Here is a 27,545-nt window from a genome sequence, read left to right as displayed (position 1 = left end):
GGGGGGGGGGCTTGGGTGCGGCTGGTGGTGGTACTGGCAGATGCTGCTGCTGCTGCTGCTGCTGCTGCTGAGCCTGAGACACCAGCAGGCTGTGGGACCTGCCTACTGCTGCCAATGCTTGCAATGATGCGCCTCCTTGCAAGGCCCACAAGCGCATCCTCCTCCTCCTCTTCAGAGCTGCTGATGACGACATCCCCTGGAGCTGGTGGCACCCAGTCTCTGTCTGTCACCGTGTCATCATCATCCTCCCCCTCCTGAAACATGTCCTGCTGGGATGATGACCCCCCAAACTCCTCTCCTGATGCATGGATGGGCTGCTTGACTGTCGCCACAGTCTTGCTGTCCAATCCATCCTCCCCCAAAGTGCCCATCAGCATCTCCTCCTCAAAATCGCCAACAGCAGCAGACAATACCCTGATGGTGCCTGGGGTAAAAAGACTGCTGAGTGACAGGTCGGCGACTGATGGTGAACTGGCCTCCTCCCCAGGCCCTGCTGGGCGGCTGCTGCGAACAGGGGTGGTGGTGGTGGTGGTGAGGGTGGAGGCCTCGGATGCAGAGCTGATGGCGGGCTGCTCATCCTCCGTCATCAGTTGCACCACAGTGTCTGCATCCTTTTCCTCAATGGGACGTTTCCGACCCGGCTGGAGGAAAATCGGAGCAGGTGCTACACGCTGCTGCTGCTGTGTCTCTGCAGCGTGAGTTGCAGATGCTCCTGCTGGGCGGCGCCCAAGGCGTCCATGGCCAGTGGCTATAGGAGGAATGTTAGCCACTGACGCTGCTGCTGCTGCTGCGGAACTGTGCATGGTGGCACGGCCGCGCCCGCGGCTTGCCACAATGCTGCTCCCTCTCCTCCTGATTCCCTTGCTGCCCTTCCCCTTGCCCAAACCGCGCTGGCTGCCACTTCCAGACATCTTCGATGTTTTGGGCGTAAACACAAAAGTTTCTTAAAAGGGCGGGTGAAAAGTGGGGTACTTTAATGGAGTGGGTTGGTGGGCGAGGTGACTGAGTGAGTGTCTAGTACAGTAAGTAAGTAGTAACAGTCAGGAAGTACAACTAGCAGTTACAATAATCAGTAGTAATCACAAGGAAATAGAGTGTGTGTACACTACAGACAGTGAGTGCACGCACGCGCAAACACGTGCAGGAGCTAGCCTATGAACAGAGACTGAGTGAGTGTCCCTAGTACAGTAAGTAAGTAGTAACAGTCAGGAAGTACAACTAGAAGTTACAATAATAAGTAGTAATCACAAGGAAATAGAGTGTGTGTACACTACAGACAGTGAGTGCACGCACTAGTGTTGGGCGAACAGTGTTCGCCACTGTTCGGGTTCTGCAGAACATCACCCTGTTCGGGTGATGTTCGCGTTCGGCCGAACACCTGATGGTGTTCGGCCTTTTAAGTTCGGGTTCGCCCCGAACTTCTAATGGCCGCCGAACAGGGCCGAACAGGGCCCTGTTCGGCCGAATACTGCCCCCCTATGGGGTCGCAGGCATAAGGGGGGAGCATGCCCCAATCGCGGGGGGGGTCGGAAATTCCCCCCACCCCCTCCGCTACGCTCCCCCCTCTGCCCGCTTCCCCATACAAAAGTTTAAGCAAAGTACCTGTAGTGGATGGCCTGGCAGTGGGCGGCACTGTGGAGTGAGGAGGAGGAGTCCGGAGAGTGACGAGTTGAGGGAGGCCGGGCAGCGGGCGTGAGGTCAGAGAAAGGGCGGAAGTACCACAAGGGTACTTCCGCTGAACCGCCCGCTGCCCGGCCTCCCTCAACTCGTCACTCTCCGGACTCCTCCTCCTCACTCCACAGTGCCGCCCACTGCCAGGCCATCCACTACAGGTACTTTGCTTAAACTTTTGTATGGGGAAGCGGGCAGAGGGGGGAGCGCTAGCGGAGGGGGTGGGGGGAATTTCCGACCCCCCCCCGCGATCGGGGCATGCTCCCCCCTTATGCCTGCGACCCCATATGGCCCCCAAAAGCTGGATGTTCGGAAAGTTCGGGGTTCGGCCCGAACATGCCGAACATCTCGGCCATGTTCGGCGAACTTTCCCGAACCCGAACATCCAGGTGTTCGCCCATCACTAGCACGCACGCGCAAACACGCGCAGGAGCTAGCCTATGAACAGTGACTGAGTGAGTGTCCCTAGTACAGTAAGTAAGTAGTAACAGTCAGGAAGTACAACTAGCAGTTACAATAATCAGTAGTAATCACAAGGAAATAGAGTGTGTGTACACTACAGACAGTGAGTGCACGCACGCGCAAACACGCGCAGGAGCTAGCCTATGAACAGAGACTGAGTGAGTGTCCCTAGTACAGTAAGTAAGTAGTAACAGTCAGGAAGTACAACTAGCAGTTACAATAATAAGTAGTAATCACAAGGAAATAGAGTGTGTGTACACTACAGACAGTGAGTGCACGCACGCGCAAACACGCGCAGGAGCTAGCCTATGAACAGAGACTGAGTGAGTGTCCCTAGTACAGTAAGTAAGTAGTAACAGTCAGGAAGTACAACTAGAAGTTACAATAATAAGTAGTAATCACAAGGAAATAGAGTGTGTGTACACTACAGACAGTGAGTGCACGCACGCGCAAACACGCGCAGGAGCTAGCCTATGAACAGTGACTGAGTGAGTGTCCCTAGTACAGTAAGTAAGTAGTAACAGTCAGGAAGTACAACTAGCAGTTACAATAATCAGTAGTAATCACAAGGAAATAGAGTGTGTGTACACTACAGACAGTGAGTGCACGCACGCGCAAACACGCACAGGAGCTAGCCTATGAACAGTGACTGAGTGAGTGTCCCTAGTACAGTAAGTAAGTAGTAACAGTCAGGAAGTACAACTAGAAGTTACAATAATAAGTAGTAATCACAAGGAAATAGAGTGTGTGTACACTACAGACAGTGAGTGCACGCACGCGCAAACACGCGCAGGAGCTAGCCTATGAACAGTGACTGAGTGAGTGTCCCTAGTACAGTAAGTAAGTAGTAACAGTCAGGAAGTACAACTAGCAGTTACAATAATCAGTAGTAATCACAAGGAAATAGTGTGTGTACACTACAGACAGTGAGTGCACGCACGCGCAAACACGCGCAGGAGCTAGCCTATGAACAGTGACTGAGTGAGTGTCCCTAGTACAGTAAGTAAGTAGTAACAGTCAGGAAGTACAACTAGCAGTTACAATAATAAGTAGTAATCAGAAGGAAATAGAGTGTGTGTACACAGACAGTGAGTGCACGCACACGCAGGAGCTAGCCTATGAACAGTGACAGTGAGTGTCCTAGTACAGTTACAGTATATAACTACAATACAAAATACAATCAATCAGTAGTAAAGGACAGCAGAAATACTGGTATAGATGAGAAATAAACAGAGGACAGGAGAGAACAGCTGCCCACACAGGCAGGCCCTGAGGCCTAAAGCTGTAAGCCTGCAGCAGCTGTCTCTCTCTATGTAACACAAAAGCTACTAACTAAAATACAATGTCTATCTAACTAACAACAATATAGGTGTATATAGGAGGTGTATGTGAGCAAAAACGCTAGGTGATTGACCACAATAAAGCTCTTGCTAAGCCAAAGCACAAAGGAGCAGATCTCTCTCTGTACAAAGTCAGGCAAGGACGGAAAAACCGAACATGGCGGCTGCTATTTATAGGGTAGGGGCTGGCCAGGGTCCCCCTCAGTGATTGGCTGCCGTCAGAGGGCCTGGGAGCCCTCTGATTGGCTCTAAGGACATCAATCTGGGCTATGACGCTATTCGAGCTCGGTATTCGAGCTCGAATAGCGCTGTTTGCTCGAATAGCGCGAATAGTGAATGAGCTATTCGAGTTTACTCGAATAGCCCATTCGAATACCTGCAGCTATTCGGAGCTCGAATACCGAGCTTGAAAAAGAGCTCGAATATTCGAGCTACTCGAATATTCGAGCTCTGCTGAGCACCACTGCCTCCCGCCTCCCCCCAGATCCTAGTTTAAAATCTCCTCCAACCGTTTAGCCATCTTCTCCCCAATGCAGCTGCACCCTCCCCATTAAGGTGCAGCCAATCCTTGCTGTAGAACCGGTAGCCGACTGCAAATTCTGCTCAGTTCTCCAGGAACTTAAACCCCTCCTTCCTACACCAATTTCTCAGCCACTTATTTAACTCCCTAGGCTCCCTCTGTCTCTCAGATGTAGCACGTGGCACTGGCAGTATTTTAGAAAACACCACCTTGGAGATCCTTGCTTTAAGTTTATCTCCAAGCACCTGAAAATCATTTTTGAGGACCTTCCATCTCCCATTAACTTTGTCATTGGTGCCAATGTGTACCATGACAGCTGGGTCTTCCCCAGCCCCACCCAATAATCTGTCAATTCTTTCCACTACATGCCGAACCCGAGCACCCGGGAGACAACAGACTGTGCGGCATTCACGGTTTCTTCGACAGATTACCCTATCTGTGTGCCTAATAATTGAATCCCCTACCACCAGTATCTGTCTAGCCTTAGCTGCACTCCTATTCCCTTTCTCGTTGCAGCAGTCTGCCCCTTGGTTGCTAAGGGACACATCCTGCTGCAGCATTGCTACTCCAGAATCATCCTCCCCAATATTACGCAAACAAGCATGCTTATTAGGGAGGGACAACTCGGGACTAGCCTCCCTGCCACTTTTTCCCCTACCCCTTCTAATTGTGACCCAACTAGCTACCTATGCTTCTTGCTCCAGCTGTACTCCACCAACCTCATCTTCACCGGTTCCCTCCAGTGTCTGGATCATGAGATCCAAGCTCATCTCCATGTTGTGTATGCGTCTCAGTGTTGCGAAATGCCCATTTAGCTCTGTGACTTCAGCCTCTAATTGAGCAACACACACACACACCCAGGGCAACAGTAAACACCCTCAATCTGCTGATCAAGGCATGCATACATGTTGCAGGATGTACACTGTACTGCATCCTCCAACATGATGACTATTGTGGGGGGAACAATTACTTAAAGTAAACTGTGGTGGTAAAAGATGAAACGGGAGAGGGAGTGAAGCTGGGGTGGAGAGGGAGAGTGAGTGAAGCTGGGGTGGAGGAGAGGAAGTGAAGCTGGGGAGTGAGTGAAGTTGGGGTGGAGGAGAGGGAGAGGGAGTGAAGATGGGGTGGAGTCCTCAAAACTTAAAGACTACACCACAACATGCCTAGCACATTCTAACCAATGCAAAAAATGCAATATTGGTTGAAGGGAATTTTTTTTTCTATAATCCTTACCTGCTGCTTAAAGTATTTGCTCCCCTCTTGTGCCTGTGTTGTAACGCCTGTTTTTAACGCCTATGCCACTTCTGTCAAAGCCACTTAGTAAGCAAGCCACAGACTGAGCAAGCTCAGGTACTGAGTCCTGCAGCTGACCAAATACCTCCTGCTAATCCCTCCCCCTAGCTAATTGCCTCTCTGCTAAGCAAACTGGAGGGAAAAGAAAAAAAAATTATGTTTAAAAAGTGACACTTGCTGCTCTAGATATCACATGAACCGCAATACACAATCCACCAGATATCACAACAGCAAAACACAATTTACAAACAAAAGCAGTGAAGTGGAATCAGCCCTCCACCAGAACAAGGGCTTCGGCCTACACTTCCTGTTTAATTTATCACCTGTGTTACAGCTAAACCCCCCCCCCCCCCAGCTAATTGCCTGTCTGCTAAGCAAACTGGAGGGAAACGAAAAAAAAGTATATGTTTAAAAAGTGACGCTTGCTGCTCTAGATATCACCGCAATCCACAATCCACCAGATATCACAACATTTCCCATACTCTAAAAAAAAAAAATTAGGGAAAATAGGAAAAAATGCCAGGGATCTTCATACAGCCATATTGTGGCTGTATAGCGATCCCTGGCCAAAGCGCTGCAGCTGCGGAGGGGTTTCCAGGAGGTCCATACGTACTGCGTATGGACCCCCTGGAAACCCCGTCAGGAAATTCATTGCTCTTTCTTTGCATACATGTAAAATTACACTACCGGTAAGTTTGCTACTAAAAGTGACATTTACCGCATTTAAAAGTATACTTTTTTCCTTCAAAACTTTAAAATCGATTTTCTCAAAAACTATAAGGTCTTTTTGAAAAATATTTTTTTCCTTTTGTAGCCACCTGGGGCAATTGCCTCCTTTGCCTCTATGGTAGCGCCGGTCCTGTAGGTAGGTAGGTAGCCTGGTGGGAGGGAGGGTGGGCTAATACATAGGTAGGTATGTTGGTAGCCTGGTGGGAGGGAAGGTGGGCTAATAGGTAAGTAGCCTGGTTCTAATAGCTAGGTAGCCTGGTGGGAGGGATGGTGGGCTAATAGGTAGGTAGCCTGCTGGGAGGGAGGGAGGGTGGGCTAATAGGTAGGTAGCCTGGTGGGAGGGAGGAAGGGTGGGCTGGCTAATGGGTAGGTAGCCTGGTGGGAGGGCGGGCAAATAGGTAGGTAGCCTGGTGGGCTAATAGGTAGGTAGCCTGGTGGGAGGGAGGGAGGGAGGGTGGGCTAATAGGTAGGTAGCCTGGTGGGAGGGAGGGAGGGAGGGTGGGCTAATAGGTAGGTAGCCTGGTGGGAGGGAGGGAGGTATGCTAATATGTAGGTAGCCTGGTGGGCTAATAGGTAGGTAGCCTGGTGAGAGGGAGGGTAGGCTAATAGGTAGGTAGCCTGGTGGGAGGGAGGGTGGGCTAATAGGCAGGTAGCCTGGTGGGAGGGAGGAAGGGAGGGCTAATAGGTAGGTAGCCTGGTGGGAGGGAGGGTGGGCGGGCTAATGGGTAGGTAGCCTGGAGGTAGGGCGGGAAAATAGGTAGGTAGCCTGGTGGGCTAATAGGTAGGTAGCCTGGTGGGAGGGTGGTGGGCTAATAGTTAGGTAGCCTGGTGGGTGGAAGGTGGGCTAATAGGTAGGTAGCCTGGTGGGAGGGAGGGTGGGCTAATACATAGGTAGGTAGGTCGGTAGCCTGGTGGGAGGGAAGATGGGCTAATAGGTAGCCTGGTGGGAGGGAGGGAGGGTGGGCTAATAGCTAGGTAGCCTGGTGGGAGGAAGGGTGGGCTAATAGGCAGGTAACCTGGTGGGAGAGAGGGATGGTGGGCTAATAGGTAGGTAGCCTGCTGGGAGGGAGGGTGGGCTAATAGGTAGGTAGCCTGGTGGGAGGGAGGGTGGGCTGGTTTATGGGTAGGTAGCCTGGTGGGAGGGCGGGCAAATAGGTAGGTAGCCTGGTGGGCTAATAGGTAGGTAGCCTGGTGGGAGGGAGGGTGGGCTAATAGGTAGGTAGCCTGGTGGGAGGGAGGGTGGGCTAATAGGTAGGTAGCCTTGTGGGAGGGAGGGAGGGTGGGCTAATAGGTAGGTAGCCTGGTGGGAGGGAGGGAGGTATGCTAATATGTAGGTAGCCTGGTGGGCTAATAGGTAGGTAGCCTGGTGGGAGGGAGGGTGGGCTAATAGGTAGGTAGCCTGGTTGGGAGGGAGGGTGGGCTAATAGGCAGGTAACCTGGTGGGAGGGAGGGTGGACGGGCTAATGGGTAGGTAGCCTGGAGGGAGGGCGGGAAAATAGGTAGGTAGCCTGGTGGGATAATAGGTAGGTAGCCTGGTGGGAGGAAGAGAGGTGGGCTAATAGGTAGGTAGCCTGGTGGGAGGGAGGGAGGTATGCTAATAGGTAGGTAGCCTGGTGGGCTAATAGGTAGGTAGCCTGGTGGGAGGGAGGGTGGGCTAATAGGTAGGTAGCCTGGTGGGAGGGAGGGTGGGCTAATAGACAGGTAGCCTGGTGGGAGGGAGGGTGGGCCGGTTAATGGGTAGATAGCCTGGTGGGAGGGCGGGCAAATAGGTAGGTAGCCTGGTGGGCTAATAGGTAGGTAGCCAGGTGGGAGGGAGGGTGGGCTAATAGGTAGGTGGCCTGGTGGGAGGGAGGGTGGGCTAATAGGTAGGTAGCCTGGTGGGAGGGAGGGAGGTATGCTAATATGTAGGTAGCCTGGTGGGCTAATAGGTAGGTAGCCTGGTGAGAGGGAGGGTAGGCATGCTAATATGTAGGTAGCCTGGTGGGCTAATAGGTAGGTAGCCGGGTGGGAGGGAGGGTGGGCTAATAGGTAGGTAACCTGGTGGGAGAGAGGGATGGTGGGCTAATAGGTAGGTAGCCTGCTGGGAGGGAGGGTCGGCTGGTTAATGGGTAGGTAGTCTGGTGGGGGCGGGCAAATAGGTAGCTAGCCTGGTGGGCTAATAGGTATGTAGCCTGGTGGGAGGGAGGGTGGGCTAATAGGTAGGTAGCCTGCTGGGAGGGAGGGTGGGCTAATAGGTAGGTAGCCTGGTGGGAGGGAGGGAGGTATGCTAATAGGTAGGTAGCCTGGTGGGCTAATAGGTAGGCAGCCTGATGGGAGGGAGGGTGGGCTAATAGGCAGTTAGCCTAGTGGGAGGGTGGGCTAATAGGTGTAAGAAACTGTAAGAAACTATATGTTTCTATCGGCAACACACCTTCATTCCCGGCACCAGCAACTCATTAGTAAGAGCCGCAAACACGACTCATCACAGCACACAGCATAGGAAATAGAACTTCCTTTAGGCATCTAGCAAGTTCCAAAGAGTTTATTCAGTAAACAGATATACAGATATACTTCGTTACACCTTAGCCAAGCAGATTCTTCTTTAAGTCCATTTGCGTTACAGCTTCTTGATTACCTTCCTGCTGAAGGGTAATCAGGTCATCTTCTGTCTATACTATGTTACATCTAGACTACCTATGTACAGCATACATTATATCAGATTGCATACATAAAGGAAAGTAATTAGGGTTCCAGTCAGTAGATAGAGAGCGTGAAAATAAGAGTGCGCTCCTTTGGCCCATCATGAACCTTAATACTGACCAGGAAAAAGTTAATTGTGACCTCATCTGAGCCATCCCCCAAAACCTACTATTGGCTCAGACCCCTCGTGGTGTCTTAATACCCACCTACTTGATTAATATTCTATGATCCCTTTTCCCTACATACAGGAATGTTCTGTTTATTAAATATTGGCCTCTGTTTTCCCCTTTGCAGTCTGAAAGTCTGTACATTTGAACAGATAGTGTCCCTGTCCTTTCGGACGAGGACAATCTGCTTCTGGTAAAAGTCTTCGTAATTTCTCTCCGAAAAATTATGCTTAAAGAGACCCTGTGCAAATCAAGCCTTTCAACTAACTCAGTTCAAATAACTGAGGCCTACATATAATACTTAAATTATAACAATCCCCCCTAAAAGGCTTGATCTGCAGATTCCTGCTTCTGAACCCAGCAGTACCTGGTTTCTTTTCTTTATGTTTCACTTTCGATGCTCATGCTCACACACCTTCTCTGCTCTAGGTGGTTATCCCTGGGAGAGAGGGCCAGACCTCTTGTAACCAGGCTCTCTGGGAAGGCCCTACTTCTAAGTCCCTCTATACCATATTCTCAGCATTTGCGTCACTTGCGTATCACTCACAAACTTGCATGATCACAGAAAAGTGAAACTTGTTTGTCTGTTAAGCATCGGAGCAGTGCCAGGTGTTTTCTAAAAGAACGCCTTTATACAATCAGCTCCCTCATAGGTACTGCTACAACTTATACCCGTAACCCTGTATATCCCTGAATTTGGAAATATTGGTTCATGAGATTGTTTATGAGGCACCAATCTCTTATACAGGTTAATTTGTTTTGCGTAACCTCACCTGGATAATGATGCCCAAAGTGTCATCCCCATCCCTACGACCAGTGGGTGTAGGAAGAAATTTTGAACTGCAGAGGCCCAGTCCGAGTGTCCCTGGAACATCGCCGGAAACCTTTTCCACCAAGTCAGACTGGAACTCACCTGCTAATATTTCAGGAATCAGGAATAGTTTATTTTGCCAAGCATGACTGGGTCATGCCCGGAATTGGGTTTGGCACAGTACATTTGGCTCAGAAGAGACATCAATCGATAACATAGAGCAACAGGAGCAGAAATTTACAATTACACATGTCAGCAGCAGACAGTTACATTTGCATTTCAATATCATTTACATTTTACTTTACATTTGCATTTCCAGTTTACATACTAGAGCAGCAGTTGGCTCTGTCCGTGACAGTTCTATATGTCGTGGGGGTGCCCTGATGGGAGTATGTGGAGGGAGTTCAGGAGGCTGACAGCTGAGGAGAAGAAGGAATTACTGTGCCTAGCCGTCTTTGTGTAGATGGCCCGAAGCCTCCGTCCCAATGGCATCGGACTGAAGTAGCAGTGGCCCGGGTGAGAGGGGTCGTTAGCGATCTTCAGGGCCCTCGATCTCAGTCTTTTGTTGTGTAGGAGGGCAAGTGAGGGGAGAGGTCTTCCATAGACCCTCTCCGCCGCCCTGATGACCCTCTGAAGTAAGTGCCAACCGCCAGCGTACCAGACCAGAATGGATGAGCAGAGGATCGACTCAATGGTAGCGGAGTAGAAATTGGTCAGAATCTCTTGGGCCATGCCAAGCTTCCTCAGCTGGCGGAGGAAGTACAGTCTCTGCTGGGCTTTTCTCTGTATTGCAGTGATATTGGGCCTCCAGGTGAGGTCACTGGAGATTGTGGTGACCAGGAGGCGAGCGCAGGGAACTCTTGCCACCTCTATACCATCTATGTGAATTGGGGGTGGGGTGGAAGCAGACCTTCTGAAGTAAACAATTAGTTCTACAGTTTTTGCGGTGTTAAGCACCAGCCTGTTCTCCTTGCACCAGAGGGAGATTCTCTCCACCTGCTGACAGTACTCCTGGATATTGTCCTTGGTGATGAGTCCAATGATAGTAGTATCGTCGGCGAACTTGATGACCTTAACTGAGTCTGCCCTGGACCTGCATTTGTTTGTGTAAAGGGAGAACAGCAGTGGAGACAGGACGCATCCTTGAGGCGCGCCTGTGTTCGTGGTCATACTTCGTGAACTGATGTCCCCCAGCCTGACGACTTGGGTCCTGTTGGTGAGAAAGTCTGTGATCCAAAGTCGTAGGCTTGGGTGAACTCAAAGTGCAGCTAGTTCTTCCTGCAGAATGCGTGGACAGATGGTGTTAAACGCCGAGCTGAAGTCCAAGAGTAGTATTCTGGCGTACGTGTCTGGTCTATCCAGGTGGTCATAGATAGATTCAAGGCAGATGTTTACTGCGTCATCAGTGGACCTGTTTGCCCTATACGCGAACTGATAGGGATCCAGAAGGGGCAAGGTGGAGAGTTTGAGGTTGGATAAAACTGCTCGCTCCAGGGTTTTCATTATGACGGACGTAAGGGCCACTGGTCTAAAGTTGTTAAGCTCGGAAACCCCTTGTTTCTTAGGGACAGGGATGATGGTCGACCTCTTGAAGCAGGCGGGGATCTTCCCTTCTCTTAGTGACTTGGTGAAAATGGCGGAGAGGATGGGAGCGAGTTGCCTGGCGCAAGTTTTCAGGCAGGCTGGAGTCACTCCGTCAGGGCCAGGGGCTTTCCTGATGTTTAGTGTTGACAGGAGTTTCAGTTTGTGTTCTACCTCGTTAAGATCACCTTGATTATGGTTAAATCTTACCTCTAACTTAGTGTTCTGTTTGTTTAACCGTTCTAACAAAGTGTGGTCGTCTTGTGTCAAAACCTGTACCCATTTATCCCATGGCGTGTTATCTTTCAGGATGGGAACTTCCCGTGAAGCTTTGAACTTTAAAGTTCTCTTAACACTTTGAGGAATGACGTCATCAAACTTGGATGACTTGATCCATATGGGATCTCCGCTCATACAATAAGCTCCCCTCTAAAAATCTACCTGATCGGAACACTTATGAAAATGTACCTTAAATGTGTCATTAGACATTATGTTTAAAAAACAAACCTTTCCTTCAGCCACGGGAACTATCGGTTTGGCTTCAGGGCAGATCTTTTGAATGGTAGCCTCGCATTCTGTGTTATTGAGCCAGCAGGCTTCTTCACCCTGCAAACCCAGGTACCTCTGTGAGAATTGCCAGAATGATGACAACTCTACTTGTTTCACCTCCCCGTCTAGCACCAAAAAATGTTGACCTCTCAGGTCATGGTGGTAGACATGTGTTGAGGTCGGAACTAAGGAAGCAGCGGTGCATAAAGAAGCGTTGCACCCTTTCCATTTGTTCACCCAAACATCTCGATGCTTCCATGCAAAAGATCCTTCCCCAGAAAAATCGATAAACCTCTCCTTGTCCAATCTCAGTTGTACAGGATCTTTTAGCATCTCAATGACAAAATATGTCCCCAACTGTCTTGATTGGACCTCTTCCCCCCTTATGTCCTGAGGCAAAATGCGTACCTGAGGTCGGGAAGACTGTACTCTCTGCAATCTTTCAATTAAGAGTACCTCTACACTTACCCATCTAGCATAAGGATAAGTGGCTGCATATGGACTGTGTAATATTGTCCCCTGTTGTGACCCGTGTAGTGAGAATGGGGTTCCCTGTGTTGGCTTTCCCTCCCTCGGGATCGCTCTCCCCACCCTCTTTGTCACCTGGAAATGTGGCTTGATCTCGATTTTTACTTCTTGTTTCGAGAACCACAAACCCTTGGCTTTCCAGCCTTTACGTGTGTATAGTTTCAGAGACACTCTCTGTTGGTAACTCCAGAGTGTGATGTTGTCCCTTGCGTCTCTCCTGTAGGAGAAGTGACGCTTACTGCTCGTTCCTCTCCAATCTGGAACCATCTCACTCTGGATAACCAAGACAAGGTACTCCCGAACAACACACTCCACCTTGTGCATGTACCCATTGTACTGCAATGTACCTTTTAACAAAACTTTGGATCGGTGCATTGGTTCTGGGAGTGTGACATTCAAGAGCAGATTTACACTGCCGTTCAATTCAAACTTCCAGCACACCTGACCCTTCAGACCTTTCACCAACATTGTGCCATGAAATTAGTTTGCACCTGGCACTAGTGATCTATTCCACCTTCCCTGCTTGGTCCATCTGTGCCAATCAGAGGGAAGTGGGAAAGGATCAGTACCCTTTTCTCCAAACATTAACATGCTTGGGCCTTGTGTTCTCATTAACCCCTTGTTGTTCATGAGAATGTCCTCTCGTCGGTCTCCTAGTACGAAATGGCAGCCTAGGATCACCATCAGCACGGTACTCTTCATTATAAAAGCACCTCCTTGGGAAAGAAAAACATTAGCAATTTGCATTATGCTTTGCTCAGTCAGTTTTTTTAGTCTCTTTCCGATATCAGAAATCTCGCTGTTCTCCAAACTTGGATTGGCATCTGGAACCTTTTGCTTATCCGACTGACATCTCTGTCTCGGCTGCCAGCACCTCAGCTTTCTTGCTTCCATATTGCGAAACTCCTGAAATCGAAATACAAACAAATCAATTCTTATTAATGATTTAGGATTCGCCCTGCGGCTTGTACTCTGTACACTTTAAATTGATCAATATATACCGTAATTGATCTCGTTGCTTTATGGTTCTCATGAACTCTATTTACCCTTTTCGGTAGACTGGAGCTAAATTTCTCTTCCCTACCTAAGTACTATCCTAAGTACTTACCTGTTTAAAATATGCTCCTGCGGACTTCACCTTTGGAAGCTCTCACCTCATTGCAAACTCTCCCCACATCCCCCCTTCTGTACATACTCGGCTGTAGTATGCACAGAGTACGGAGGCCCCACACCTGTTGCTGCTTTGCAGGTGAGCCTGCAATGCTCTTACTCATTTTCGCATTTACTTACCTAGAATTCCATTGAGCACTACCAGCTCAGCTAGAAGTCCTGTTTGTTGTACCATCTGACTAATGTTTGCCAATGCTACTACCTCTAGACTACAAGAAATGGCTGCCTCCCTGTAGGAAGGAGCGCTTTGCACTTAAACTACTCAGGGTGCAGGGCTAAGCATTCCTGCGTCATATGCCTGTATGCAGATCCCTGAATCTCCACTTGGTAGGTAGTCATATGGCAAACACTGTACTGATACACTGTCACCCTGTACATGGCAATTCCTTCTTCTTTATAATTTCCCCCTGAACTGCTGTCAGTCCTGTTCTTTGTGCTACACTTGGTAGGAGCTGGAAAAAATATATTTGACCAATCAGTGGACGAGAAAAACGCACAAACAGCCCCAGCCCAGCATTGACCTCTTTGTCAAGCCCTGGCCCTGTCCACGACAAAAACCAGAAAACCGTTACCGCTCTGCAGCCGCAGCAACGGACACCTGGATTGGTCAACTCCCTTTTTTCCAACTCCGGTACCCCTGATGCACTGTCCCCCCTTTTACTCTATTGGGAACTTATGCTGCACCACCCGGTACGGTGCTCCACTTAAAGGGAAGGTCCAAGCAAAAAAAAAAAATGAGTTTCACTTACCTGGGGCTTCTACCAGCCCCATGCAGCCATCCTGTGCCCTCGTAGTCACTCACTGCTGCTCCAGTCTCCCGCTGGCAGCTTTCTGACCTCGGAGGTCAGGGCCGAATTGCGTACATTTTTACACATTCCCGCTAGTGCAGGAACATTAACACATACATTTTTACGCATTAGTGGTGCAACGCATACATTTTTGTTCCTGCACTAGCTGGAATGCGTAAAAATGTATGCAATGTGGCCCTGACCTCCGAGGTCAGAAAGCTGCCAGCGGGGGACTGGAGCAGCAGTGAGTGACTACGAGGGCACAGGATGGCTACATGGGGCTGGTAGAAGCCCCAGGTAAGTGAAACTCATTTTTTTTTTTTTGCTTGGACCTTCCCTTTAAAGGAACCATCCCCTAAGTAACCCTGTCCAGATACCCCCTGATCTGCCCATGCAAATCACTCCCTGGGAAGTATATGACTGCGATGTGTTTCCATGCCCCTCGCTGGAAAACCACTTCCTATCCGTAACCATACTATGCCCATAGCAACTGCTTGGTTCCCGTATTCTGGCATTCCTTTCCCTGGGCCCAGACACTGGAGAAATACTCCGGGATCTGAGATACTCAGTAGAGTACCTCATTATCTCTACCATCCCTTCCTCTCAGCTGCTATGGCCGTTGCCGTGAGCACAGCCTGACGTGACATGGATCCCCCAGCCCCGCCTCCCCCCCTGTCATGACGTGTGGGGGCCATGACTCGTGGGGGCGGGCCCTCCTCAATGCCTCCATTTTCAGTCCTGGAGTGCCAGCCAAGATGGCTGCTATGCAATCTCCCATAGCAACCTCTCAATCCTATATACTTTAGGAAAAAAAAGACAGTAAGAACATATATTGTATTTGCACACTAGACATTTCAGCATATGAATCGCTTCCAGAAACTTAGCATACAGCTATACACACTCCTGAATGCCTAACTGCATCATACATTAGAATCACCCAGTGACGTGCGGCTGCATTCCTGCGTGCCCCGCGCACCCAGAAAAAAAACATCCTGCATACAGCAGACACGAACAAAGAAAATAGCCATCCGCATATCTCATACATAACTCAGACATAACTCAAAACTACTAGAGCGCGCTGTGTACTCTTTTCCCACAAAACTATCACTGCGCAACGCTAAACAACACCTTAACCGTTACCATACCAGATACAACCTTCTTCTGAGACGAACATCAATCAGCCGCAGCTGGCCCAACACACTCCACGATCCGTGAAAACAACATAAACTTATGCAGAAATTAAAAAAAAATAATATATAACATATACAGTAGCACTGAACTGGAACCAGTTTTCCTCCTACTCTGGGCTCTCGCTACACAGTACTCTCCTTCTCTCTCTCTCTCCCTCTAACGTCGCTCACCACTATCCACCATCTGCTTAACAGAGTGCGAGAGAAAAACAACCAACCAACACCGCTGGCATCAGTGCCAGCCCAGAACTGCCCAGAGAAAAAACGAAAACACAACACAGGAACTATGTACGCTGCCCACACTGGGACTGCCGCAACAAACATACAGACAGAAAGTTTATAACATACGAAAAATGTCATTCTCCCCCCCCCCCCTTCGGGGGAAGAAACATTACAGCTTCTTGATTACCTTCCTGCTGTAGGGTAATCAGGTCATCTTCTGTCTATACTACGTTACATCTAGACTACCTATGTACAGCATACATTATAGCAGATTGCATACATAAAGGAAAGTAATTAGGGTTCCAGTCAGTAGAGGCCTTTGTCGGCAGCTAGGGAGCTGCACTCCCAACTGCATCCACCACTGCCCCCGCTTTGGGTCTTCCAGGCCTCCCACGTGGGGAGGTAGAAAACAAAGGAGTGCTACACTCACCGACCCCACCGCGAACACCCAGACCATCTGAGCAGCCGCCTCCACCATCCTGCCAAAGGCATCCTGCCACCTTGGACCATGGCACACTAAGGAGCCTCAGCACTGGTAAGAACCCTGCTCCCATCACCTGTGTGCTGCCTGCACACATTGAACTGTTACTGCTGCCGCTGCTGCCTATCCGACCTGTCTGTGCCGTCTGTGTATGATTGCTAGGGCTGCTACTATCACTTATTTTCTGCTGACCCCAGGAACTGCTGACTAGTACTGCCATGCTTGCTATGGCTTCAACTGCTACTTGTGTATATATACACATTTGCTGACCCCAGGAACTGCTTGTCCAGCACTGTATATCTTAGGTTCTGCCACTGACATCTGACCTGCCAAACTGCCTGACCTGTCCTGCTAAGCGTGACCAGTGCCTGATTCCTTACTGCTGCATCCACTGATCTGTTTCCGATCTGTACTATATCTGATCTGTCTGTGGCCAGCGACCCTGTGCAATGCCATGCTCCTCCACCCGCCGCTGCCGCCCCACTCCTGCCATCGGGCATGCCCCCCACGCCACCACACACTCTATGTACTTCAGGGAGCAACTTCTTTGGTGGGAACAACGCGGCCCATCACTCCCTGAGGCCAATTTTCTGCCAAACCTGGTCCAGAAGTACATCCAGCAAGTCCTGGTCTCCACTCCTTGGCCCAGTGCAGGCTGGCGTCGAAGGGGCTGTCGAGCTGGGGCTCGCGTGAGACTTAAGAGGAGGGGACTAAGGTCAGCCATCCCCGTGGTACTCTTGGCAAATGTCCGCTCTCTCCCTAAACAACTGGACGAACTACGTCTCCTCTGCGGCAGGTGGGAGCTCGGGAAGAACACCCCAGTACTCTGCTTCACGGAGACTTGGCTACATGAGAACATCCCTGAGAACGCCCTACACCTTCCAGGCTTCAGCCTCATACGGGGGGATCGTGACCCTACCCTCTCTGGGAAGAAAAGAGGTGGTGGCATTTGCTTCTACATCAGCTCCTCATGGTGCCCCACCCCACCAGTACTCGACAGGAGGTGCTCCCCGGACCTAGAACTTCTACTCGTGAAATGCAGGCCAGCATACTCACCACGGGAGTTTTCCTCCTATGTCCTTGTCGGAGTGTATATCCCCCCTGACGCTGACGTAAAATCTGCCCTGAGTACCCTCAGCGACACAATCTCGCAGTGGGAAATATCCCTCCCAGGCTCACTGTTCATCGTCATGGGAGACTTCAACAGGGCAAACCTTCGACAAGAGCTGCCACGCTACCATCAGCATGTTGCTTGCCCTACCAGAGGCTTGAACACCCTTGATCATTGCTACACGCCAGTGAAGGATTCCTACAAGGCTATCTCTGGGGCGGCGCTTGGCTCTTCTGACCACTGCCTTGTCCATCTCATCCCCACCTACAGGAGGCTCCTGGAATCAGCAAAACCAGTCGTAAAGTCCTCCAAGGTATGGTCAAGCGAGGCCAAGCTCCACCTTCAAGCCTGTTTTGACTGTACGGACTGGAAGACCCTGGCAGCCCCAGACCTGGACGAGTGGGCTGATAACGTCACCTCATACATCAGCTTCTGTGAGGCCTCCAGCGTCCCAATCAAATCCTTCAAGGTCTACCCGAATAACAAACCGTGGTTCTCCAACAAGCTACGGCTATTGCGGAAACGCAAGGAGGCGGCACACAAGGCGGGAAACCAGGAGGATTTCAGGAAGGCGAGGAACGCGCGAAACGAGATCTGAGAGCCGCAAAAAAGGAGTTCGCTGAAAGGATGATGCAGAACCTGTGCTCAAACGACTCGAGCCGTATGGCAAGGGCTTAAGGCTTCCACCAACTACAAGCCTCCCCCGCAACATGCAACACCCAGCTCTGAGTTAGCTGAAGAACTAAGCAGATTCTACTACAGGTTTGAGAGTCAGGCTGAGCCTGGGGGGCACCTACCACCTCCCACTCTCCCTCCAGCCCCCGTGATTTAGCGATCCAAGTGAGGACCCACCCGCCCTGGAGGTGGGTGAGGCAGACGTTCGGCACCTCCAGTCCACGCTAAATGCCAGGAAAGCCCCAGGCCCAGATGGCGTGTCCCCAGCCTGCCCCAAAACCTGTTCATGGCAACTTGCCCCATCCTCTCTGCCATCTTCAGCAAGTCACTAGCAGAGGGTAGAGTCCCTGCGTGCTTTAAGAGGTCCACCATCATTCCTGTTCCAAAGAAACAAGGCATCTCCGACCTCAACAACTTCAGGCCTGTGGCCCTGACATCTGTCTTCATGAAGTCCCTAGAGAGAGTAGTCTTATCCACCCTCAAGCTATCCACCATGCCCCTACTAGACCCACTCCAGTTCGCCTACAGGGCAAATAGGACCACTGACGATGCTCTTAACATTTGTCTGGAATTCATCTACAACCATCTTGACAGACAAGATGCGTACGCCAGAGTACTGCTACTAGACTTCAGCTCAGCGTTTAACACTATATGCCCACGCATACTCCTGGATGTTCTTGCAACATTTGGGGTCCACCCCACTAGGGCTGCACGGTTTTTCGGTTTAAAACCGAAACCGCGGTTTGTGACAAGACGATCTAGTGATCGTCAGTATCCTCGGTTTTTTTGTCCCCGCTGTCTGTATGCTTTTATCTGGCCCCTCTGTGCACGGATTGGCCAGAGCAGTGAATATGCAGTAGTGTTAATTAGAGGGGGGCGGATCCACTCGAGCAAGCAGAGTGGATCCCCCCCCCCCCATTCATTAACCCTAATGCATATTCACTGCTTCTGGCCAATCCGCGCACAGCGGGGCCAGATACAAGTGCAGTGTTCTCCCCAGAGCCATTTACCTGGGCAGGCCGCCTGGGTGAGATCCATGAGCGCCCGGGTAAAATTATCCCTGCTCTGTGCATTTATTAGTGATCAGCGGCGGCTGTATCATTGCAGCCAGCCGCTGTCACTCAGGGACGCTATCTCCGCCCTCCTCCTCAGCTCCTGGCACTGGCAGTTGTGTGTTGTGTGGAGGGGCGGGGAATGCAGGGACGTCACATGAGAGAGCGCGGTTCTCGGAATGTTCAGCCAGATGCTGTCCTCCTTCTCTCCCTGTACTTGCAGCTCATAGAGCTGAGCTGCAGCTTGGAGATAACACAGCTCTGATCTTTGTGGCATGTCCAGCCAGACGCTCTCCTGCTTTCCCTGTGCTGGTCCCAGCCGCAGCTTGTGCATGTGTGTGATCTCGCTGGCTACTACTAATGGAGGAGGGGGCCCTCTAACTCAGCCCCCGCAGCCAGAACTTTAGGATGCTTGACCCTTTCACCCCACAATTATCCTGTCATGCCCTGATTGATGATAGAAGTGAGTGTCACTAGTGTGAGGGAGCTGCAGTTTGGGGGGGGGGGGAAGGGAGGGGGGGGAGTTAGCCAGTGTACAGATGACCACAGACTCACCCATGGCATCGGCAGACAGAGGCACAGAGTGATTAGTGAGAGACACCCTGGCCTTTGACAGCTGCTAGTTTCATAGTTAAATCAGCTGAAAGGTAGTTAGAACTTTAAAGGACACTTTAACTGTTAAAGGAAAATTGCCAGTTACTTACCTGGGGCTTCTTCCAGCCCCTTAAATTGTTCTTGTCACTTGTAGTCATTCCGCACTGCTTTTTTCCTCTCTGAACACTGCATGTGCAGCCACATGTCACTCGCCTCCCCTATCACATTCTCGTGACCAGTAGCGTTTTGCACTTGCGCGGTAACTAATAATTGCTACTGTGCATGGGCAAAGCACTCCTGGCCACTGGAGCATGATCGAGGAGGTGCGGAGCTAAGGAACAGAGGAGAGTGGAATGGCGGTGAGGGAGCAGGAGGACTTTAGGGGGCTAGAAGAAGCCCCAGGTAAGTAACTAGCCTAATTTTTCCTTTAACAGATTCCAGTACAAAAAAAATCGTGAAAAAATCGAAATCGCAATTTTTGAGAGAAAAATCACAATTTCAATTTTTACCTAAAATCGTGCAGCCCTCCACCCCACCCTACGCCTATGGATCGCAGACTTTCTCTCTAACAGATCCCAAGTTGTCAGGCTGGGGGACATCTACTCGCGAGAAATGATAACCAACACAGGGACACCCCAGGGCTGCGTCCTGTCCCCGCTGTTCTCCATCTATACAAATAACTGTAGATCCACGGTTGACTCTGTCAAAGTCATAAAATTTGCCGATGACACCACCATCATCGGCCTCGTCACCAAGGACAACACCCAGGATTACCAGCAGCAGGTGGAGAGATTATGCCACTGGTGCAAGGAGAACAGTCTGATGCTCAACGCGGCCAAAACCGTCGAGCTAATAATTGACTTTAGGAAGTCTGCTCCCACCCCACCTCCTATCTACATCGATGGCACCGAGGTCGCCAAAGTGCCACACGCTCGCCTTCTGGGCACTACCATCTCCAGCGATCTTAGTTGGAGGACCAACATTACATTAACCCAGCGAAAAGCCCAGCAGAGACTCTTCTTCCTCCGCCAACTGCGGAAGTTCGGCATGGCGCAGAAGATTCTAACTTGTTTCTACTCTGCCACCACTGAATCCATCATCTGCTCAGCCATCTTGGTCTGGTATGCGGGAGCCACTGCCAGTGACAGGCACAAACTACAGAGGATCATCAGGTCGGCAGAGAGAATCATTGGGAGACCACTGCCTCCACTTGACTTTCTGTACAATACAAGACTGCGTGCCAGGGCACTGAGGATCGCAAGTGACCCCTCACACCTGGGCTACTGCTTTTTCACCCCACTTCCACTGGGCCGGAGACTCCGGGCTATCCCCACCAAGACCACCAGACACAAAGAACTCTTTCTTCCCTATGGCCGTTAGCCTCCTAAACTCCCTTAATATTCTCCCACCCTCCATCAGTGCCCTACCACCTGCATAGCAGTGAACTGGAAAATATCCGCCACCTTTGGTAGACTTTAGCAGCGTTTCCTTGAAAGGTGCATACGGATGTGAATGTATATTTGATTTGATTTGATTTGATGTGGATTGTATATCTGTGTATGTAAATATTGAGTACTTACTGTCATATTCTGACGCTTTGTCCTGCCTTTCTGTCTATTTGACGCTCAGTATTGTGCCAAACTCAATTCCGGGCATGACCTAGTCATGCTTGGCGAAATAAAACTATTCTGATTCTGATAGAGAGCGTAAAAATAAGAGTGCGCTCCTTTGGCCCATCATGAACCCTAATACTGACCAGGAAAGAGTTAATTGTGATCTCATCTGAGCCATCCCCCAAAACCTACTATTGGCTCAGACCCCTCGTGGTGTCATAATACCCACCTACTTGATTAATATTCTATGATCCCTTTTCCCTACATACAGGAATGTTCTGTTTATTAAATATTGGCCTCTGTTTTCCCCTTTGCAGTCTGAAAGTCTATACATTTGAACAGATAGTGTTCCTGTCCTTCAGACGAGGACAATCTGCTTCTGGTAAAGGTCTTCATAATTTCTCTCCGAGAAATTATGCTTAAAGAGACCCTGTGCAAATCAAGCCTTTCAACTAACTTAGTTCAAATAACTGAGGCCTACATATAATACTTAAATTATAACAATAGGTAGGTAGCCTGGTGGGAGGGAGAGTGGGCTAATAGGTAGGTAGGTAGCCTGGTGGGAGGGAGGGTGGACTAATAGGCAGGTAGCCTGGTGGAAAGGAGGAAGGGAGGGCTAATAGGTAGGTAGCCTATTGAGAGGGAGGGTGTGCAAATGGGTAGGTAGCCTAGTGGGAGGGAGGGAGGGCAGGCTTATAGGTAGGTAGCCTGGTGGGAGGGAGGGCGGGCTTATAGGTAGGTAGCCTGGTGGGATGGAGGGAGGGAGGTGGGCTAATAGTTAGGTAGCCTGGTGGGAGGGAGGTGGGCTAATAGGTAGGTAGCCTAGTGGGCTAATGGGTAGGTAGCCTGGTGGGAGGGAGGGTGGGCTAATAGGTAGGTAGCCTGGTGGGAGGGAGGGTGGGCTAATAGGCAGGTAGCCTGGAGGGAGGGTGGGCTAATAGGTAGGTAGCCTGGTGAGAGGGAGGGTGGGCTAATAGGTAGGTAGCCTGGTGGGAGGGTGGGTGGGCTTATAGATATGTAGCCTGGTGGGAGGGAGGGTGGGCTTATAGGTAGGTAGCCTGGTGGGAGGGAGGGTGGGCTTATAGGTAGGTAGCCTGGTGGGAGGGCGGGCGGGCTTATAGGTAGGTAGCCTGGTGGGAGGAAGGGTGGGCTTATAGGCAGACGCGTATCTGGAGGGATGCAGGTATGACATGTGCCCCAGGCGACCTCCCTCTTCAATCATCAAGGGGGGCGCAGTGCTGCTGACAGCATTTCTGAGTCTAAGGGAGTAACAATCATCCAGCAGCCTGCCCGTCTCAGCCTTTGTCATATATCTACATTACAAGCTATTGAGAGGTGAGCTCCGAAGTTTTCCCTCACTCCCTAATACAGATCATGTCTCAGTCCCCCGAGATAGCAGCAGATGCTCCTGGTCTGGAGGTTACAAGATCTCATATCCATTCAGCTCTGTCATTCACACATTCCTCAGCCTTATCTTAGTGTGCTGTTTACTTACTTTTATTTATGGCACTCTCTGCACTTTAACCATTATGCTGCTGGCATCTCTGTGGTCAGATTTAACCACCTCTCTCTTGTACAGTATACCTCAGTTGTTAAAATGCATTATATTTCTAGCTCAGTATCTATCTACTGATATTTAATAGGTTGTCAGGCTTTTATTATGTTTTAACCATCACTGTAAATGTGTCATTCCTTTCATTAATATGAGAGTGGTGGCTGCCAAATGTATTTCCTTTTAAACAATACAGTTGCATGGAAAGCCTGCTGATCCTTCTGGTCACTAGGGTCTAAATCACACACCTGAAACATGCATGCAGCTAATCTTTTCAGATGTGTCAGACATTTGATCTGCATACTTGTTCAGGGTCTATGGCAGGGAACACACTTGTTTTTCAGTTTTCAACTCGGCTTTTTCTGCGCACATTTTCTGCACACCAAGTGTGTTTCTATGTAGGAAAACGTGGGGGGCGCAATTTTAGTATTTGCCATGGGCGCTGTCTTGCCTAGATACGCCACTGCTTATAGGTAGGTAGCCTAGTGGGAGGGAGAGTGGGTGGGCTAATAGGTAGGTAGCCTGGTAGGAGGTAGGGTGGGCGGGCTAGTAGGTAGGTAGGTAGCCTGGTGGGAGGGAGGGCGGAGTAGGTAGGTAGGTAGCCTGGTGGGAGGGAGGGTGGGCTAATAGGTAGGTAAATAGGAAGGTAGCCTGATGGGAGGGAGGGATGGCTAGTAGGTAGGTAGCCTAGTGGGTGGAAGGGAGGGTGGGCTAATAGGTAGGTAGGTAAGTAGCCTGGTGGGAGGGAGGGTGGGCTAATAGTTAGGTAGGTAGCCTGGTGGGAGGGAGCATGGGCTAATAGGTAGGTAGGTAGCCTGGTGGGAGGGAGGGTGGGCTGGTAGGTAGGTAGCCTTGTGGGAGAGAGGGTGAGCTTATAGGTAGGTAGCCTGGTGGGAGGGAGGGTGGGCTTATCGGTAGGTAGCCTAGTGGAAGGTTGGGTGGGCTAATAGGTAGGTAGCCTGGTAGGAGGTAGGGTGGGCGGGCTAGTAGGTAGGTAGGTAGCCTGGTGGGAGGGAGGGCGGAGTAGGTAGGTAGGTAGCCTGGTGGGAGGGAGGGTGGGCTAATAGGTAGGTAAATAGGTAGGTAGCCTGATGGGAGGGAGGGATGGCTAGTAGGTAGGTAGCCTAGTGGGTGGAAGGGAGGGTGGGCTAATAGGTAAGTAGCCTGGTGGGAGGGAGGGTGGGTTAATAGTTAGGTAGGTAGCCTGGTGGGAGGGAGCATGGGCTAATAGGTAGGTAGGTAGCCTGGTGGGAGGGAGGGTGGGCTGGTAGGTAGGTAGCCTTGTGGGAGAGAGGGTGAGCTTATAGGTAGGTAGCCTGGTGGGAGGGAGGGTGGGCTTATCGGTAGGTAGCCTAGTGGAAGGTTGGGTGGGCTAATAGGTAGGTAGCCTGGTGGGAGGGAGGGTGGGCGGGCTAGTAGGTAGGTAGCCTGGTGGGAGGGAGGGGTAGGTAGGTAGCCTGGTGGGAGGGAGGGTGGACTAATAGGTAGGTAGGTAGATAGCCTGGTGGGAGGGTGGGCTAATAGGTAGGTAGGTAGCCTGGTGGGAGGGAGGGTGGGCTAATAGGTAGGTAGGTAGCCTGGTGGGAGGGAGGGTGGGCTTTTAGGTAGGTAGCCTGGTGGGAGAGAGGGTGGGCTTATAGGTAGGTAGCCTGGTGGGAAGGAGGGAGGGTGGGCTTATAGGTAGGTAGCCTGGTGGGAGGGAGGGTGGGTGGGCTGGTAGGTAGGTAGCCTGGTGGGAGGGTGGGCGGGCTGGTAGGTAGGTAGCCTGGTGGGAGGGAGGGTGGGCTAATAGGTAGGTAGGTAGGTAGCCTGGTGGGAGGGAGGGTGGGCTAATAGATAGGTACGTAACCTGGTGGGAGGGAGGGTGGGCTAATAGGTAGGTAGGTAGCCTGGTGGGAGGGTGGGCTGGTAGGTAGGTAGATAGGTAGGTAGCCTGTTGAGAAGGAGGGTGGGATAATAGATCAGTAGCTAGCCTGGTGGGTGTGGGGGGCCCGACTCCTACCCTCCCTTACCTCGGGGGGCCCCCCCTACCGGTATGCGTGGCGAAAGAGCGGCAGATATAGGAAGGCTGCGGCGGGTTCTATCAGGCGCTAGAGGTCCACGCTGTCTCATCTCCTCTGTAAGATGCCCTCTGCTTCCTGATTTAGTGCGAGCGGCATACAAAGGAGAGGAGACAGCGAGGACCTGGTGGCTGAACCTCTAGCGTCTGCTGGAACCCGCCGGAGCCTTCCTATATCTGCCGCTTTTCTGCCGCGCATACCGGGAGGGGGCCCCAGACCCCCCCCCCCCCGAGGTGAGGGAGGGAGGATAGGAGTCGGGTCCCCCAGGTGAAATAAAAAGTAAAAAAACACCCAAAAACAGCAATAGTTAATAGGCCCCTGGAACAACAGAACTTCAGGGGCCCTCGTGCACTGGCACGGCCTGCACGGTCGTATTTCCACCACTGCTTTCCACTGTACCTGTGTGACAGCACACTCTATTATACCAGTGCATACCTTTCGACTGTATCTGTAATTGAACGTACTATACAATAGCTCCCTTTGTGGGTGACACTGCATATAGCCCACAGAGAGACAGGGACAGTTAGCTAGGCTGTTCTTTATTGCTAAAACCACCCCAAAACAAAAACCCTTTTGAGGGTTCATATTCTATTTTTTTGTGTGTTTGTTTGTGAGACAGACACTGCATACAGGTCATTTCTGGGCCTTGCAGTTCAACTATCGTCTTCTATCTATTACAAGCCAGCACAGTACCTATCATCATAAGCAGTACTTAGCTTGCAACTGTATTTGTGATTGAAAGTACTATAAAGGATATCTCTCTGTGTGTGTTTATTAAAGTACACAGCCCAGTGATGATTAAGTGTGAGGACACAAGGTAAAATATAATGCATTTCATATTTGTTTTATTTTAAGAAAGAGGAGGCATGCCATCGAACACTATAAAAAGTGTATGAGTGAATTGCTGGAATCATGCCAGACATTTTCCTTTTTTCCTCTTTTTTATGCATAACATAAGGGAATCAAACACTTGTGTATAATGGAACGCAATGCCAAGTATGCTCTTAAACTGTCAAACAAAATTTGCTGATCATGAATATAGTGTCTAGTGGCAAAAAAGTAAAATTACACGCACACACACACACGCTGTGTATTTGACACTGATTGTGAGCCTGTTTGTGATTACACACACTGTGATTACTACTGTATACCACCCCCCCCCCCCCCACCGATATGGAAAAAATAACAGGCAGGGGCAGGCCACCCGGCAGGTCTGTTCGAGGTCGTACTGACGTGACCAAAGTACAGTGTTCAGAAGGCAAGGACCATCAACCCCCAAGATTGTCAGGACATACTTAACTATTTAACACAGGACACCTCATCTTTCTATGCTTCCGCATTGAACCGTGACTTATCTTCCTCCTCCTGCTCTGAGCGGGCACACCACTTAACACTCAGCACGCAGCCACCACCGCTATTACTAGCACCACAGCCGCTCCATTTGAGAGTTCGCAGGAGTTGTTTGGTGGGGGATAAACTGATTCACAGCCATTATTGTTACAAGATGAAGGCGCTAAGGATGTTACACCACCTCGTATGTCTGAGTTAGGCGTCGCTGTGGATGTAATGTGTGAGGATGATGAAGTACCTGTTGTTTTGGAGGTGTCTGATACAAGCAAAACTGTGGAGGAGGATGATGATGATCCTGCCATGGATCTCACGTGGGGTCCCATTCCCTAGAGTGACCAGACGTCCCGGATTGCCCGGGACACGTCCCGGATTCGGGGTCCGCTGTCCCAGGCTTAATGAGGTCCCGGGAAACGTCCCGCTTTCAGCAGCGGGACGTCCCGGCCTCGGGACTCTGGCCACTCTCTCCTCAATGAACTGGCAGCGGCGTCTATAGACGCCGTGCCAGTTCATTGCCCGCAGCCCCACTCCAGCCTCCTCTTCCGGTGTCTGTTTCCGACACCAGCAGGCGAGCAGGGCTACGGCAAGATGGCTGCCGGAGCCCTGTACTGGAGACCTATTTGTGTCACTAGTACAGGGCTTCGGGCGCCATCTTGCCGTAGCCCTGTCAGCGCGGGAGACCAGAGCAGGAGGAACAAGACGGTCCCGGGACGGAGCAGCGCGCCAGAGGCCGGACACTTCTGCCAGGTGAGTAAATGCTTTCTTTTCCAGGTGAAATGTTTGCCCGCATTGTTTCTTTTCCAGGTGAAATGTTTGCCCGCATTGTTTCTTTTCCAGGTGAAATGTTTGCCCGCATTGTTTCTTTTCCAGGTGAAATGTTTGCCCGCATTGTTTCTTTTCTGGTGAAATGTTTGCCCGCATTGTTTCTTTTCCAGGTGAAATGTTTGCCCGCATTGTTTCTTTTCCGGTGAAATGTTTGCCCGCATTGTTTCTTTTCTGGTGAAATGTTTGCCCGCATTGTTTCTTTTCTGGTGAAATGTTTGCCCGCATTGTTTCTTTTCTAGTGAAATGTTATTGTTTGCCCGCATTGTTTCTTTTCTGGCGAAATGTTTGCCTGCAGTGCGTTTCTTTTCTGGCGAAATGTTTGCCCGCAGTGCGTTTCTTTTCTGGCGAAATGTTTGCCGCATTGCGTTTCTTTTCTGGTGAAATGTTTGGCCGCAGTGCGTTTCTTTTCTGGTGAAATGTTTGCCCGCAGTGCGTTTCTTTTCTGGCGAAATGTTTGCCCGCATTGCGTTTCTTTTCTGGCGAAATGTTTGCCCGCAGTGCGTTTCTTTTCTGGCGAAATGTTTGCCCGCATTGC

General features: G+C 50.5%; 2 protein-coding genes across 4 annotated transcripts in view; one reads left to right on the top strand and one right to left on the bottom strand.

The window, feature by feature from the left end:
- SERHL2 (serine hydrolase like 2) overlaps positions 1 to 27,545 on the top strand; it is a 1,569,464-nt gene that overhangs the window by 904,320 nt on the left and 637,599 nt on the right. The window lies entirely within an intron of this gene.
- LOC137521244 (uncharacterized) overlaps positions 8,585 to 27,545 on the bottom strand; it is a 115,641-nt gene continuing 96,680 nt past the window's right edge. The window contains exon 3 of the mRNA XM_068240232.1: positions 8,585 to 13,236. Within this exon, the coding sequence (XP_068096333.1) occupies positions 11,683 to 12,798 (1,116 nt within the window). The 5' untranslated portion in view covers positions 12,799 to 13,236 and the 3' untranslated portion in view covers positions 8,585 to 11,682. The remainder of the gene's footprint in view (positions 13,237 to 27,545) is intronic.

This window comes from Hyperolius riggenbachi, chromosome 6 (assembly GCF_040937935.1).
Source record: "Hyperolius riggenbachi isolate aHypRig1 chromosome 6, aHypRig1.pri, whole genome shotgun sequence".
NCBI lineage: Eukaryota > Metazoa > Chordata > Amphibia > Anura > Hyperoliidae > Hyperolius > Hyperolius riggenbachi.
This window is presented reverse-complemented; position numbering and strand designations above follow the sequence as displayed.